The sequence below is a fragment of the Gracilinanus agilis genome, unplaced genomic scaffold (assembly GCF_016433145.1).
Source record: "Gracilinanus agilis isolate LMUSP501 unplaced genomic scaffold, AgileGrace unplaced_scaffold17738, whole genome shotgun sequence".
In the NCBI taxonomy this organism is placed as follows: Eukaryota; Metazoa; Chordata; class Mammalia; order Didelphimorphia; family Didelphidae; genus Gracilinanus; species Gracilinanus agilis.
The window spans coordinates 2925-3837 of record NW_025348849.1 but is presented as its reverse complement, the minus strand read 5'-3'; the positions used below and the strand labels follow the sequence as shown (position 1 = coordinate 3837).

Below are 913 nucleotides of genomic sequence, written 5' to 3'. Positions count from 1 at the left end.
CAGCAAAGCCGCTCGCTCCTTGGGCTGGGACCCGGAGCTGGAGCCTGGGGGCGGTGGGGGCTCGGGAGCAGTCGGAAGCCCCGGGGCCCATGTGCCCCCTGGCCCGGGCGTCCCAGTGACTCGAGGAGAGGGGTCTCCGCTTTGCTACGTGCCGTCCAGCAGGCTCCCGAGCCTCGCGGGTGCAGCCTCTTCCCGTCCGTTCCCGGCTAGTCAAGCAGAACTGCCCTAGAAGAAGACTATGGCCAGGTACAGCCACCAGAGCCTCCTGGACTGGCTCTACGGGGGCGTGGACCCCAGCTTTGAAGGCAACGGGGGCCCCGACTGTGCTGCGTTCCTGTCGTGGAAGCAGCGGCTGCTGGAGAGCGGGGCCTTCCTGGCCCTGGCCGTGCTGGAGATCCTAGTGGCCCTATGGCATCTCCTGTGGAAGCCCAAGGAGGACTGGGGAGCCCGAGGGGCCTTCCCTCGCCTCCGATCGCAGCAGCAGCCGCCCGCCGCCAAGGAGAGCCTATTCAAGAATCTGCTCCTCGTGGCCCTGTGTCTGACCTTCGGCGTGGAAGTGGGCTTCAAATTCGCCACCAAGACCGTCATATACCTGCTCAACCCCTGCCACCTGGTCACCATGATGCACGTGAGTTGGCTGCCTGGCGCCGGGGCACCTGGGGATCCGCAGAGGACCCCACTCGGCCTAGGATAGGACCCCCTCCCCAGACGAGGTGCTGAGCCTTCTCCCATCAGCCTCTGCCCAGAGCCTTCCAGCCCCAGCGCAGGGTTCCCTTTGTCATTCATTCACACGGGCACTCCAGTGAGGGTGCCGACTTCGTTCCTAACCACCCACGGGGAGCCGGGAGAGCAGTGGGGGAAGCCGGGAGCAAGCTCTTGGAGGGCTGGGAGGCATCCTGGCTAGTCCTGGTTG

General features: G+C 66.2%; 1 protein-coding gene across 1 annotated transcript; it reads left to right on the top strand.

Annotated features, from left to right (window-relative positions):
- Positions 1-37: 37 nt before the first annotated feature.
- Positions 38-628, top strand: LOC123254215 (transmembrane protein 164-like; the record flags this gene model as incomplete). The annotated part of the gene is made up of 1 exon (XM_044683270.1): positions 38-628. A coding segment is annotated over exon 1 (390 nt), but the record flags the coding sequence as incomplete, so codon positions are not given.
- Between the last annotated feature and the right edge of the window lie 285 nt (positions 629-913).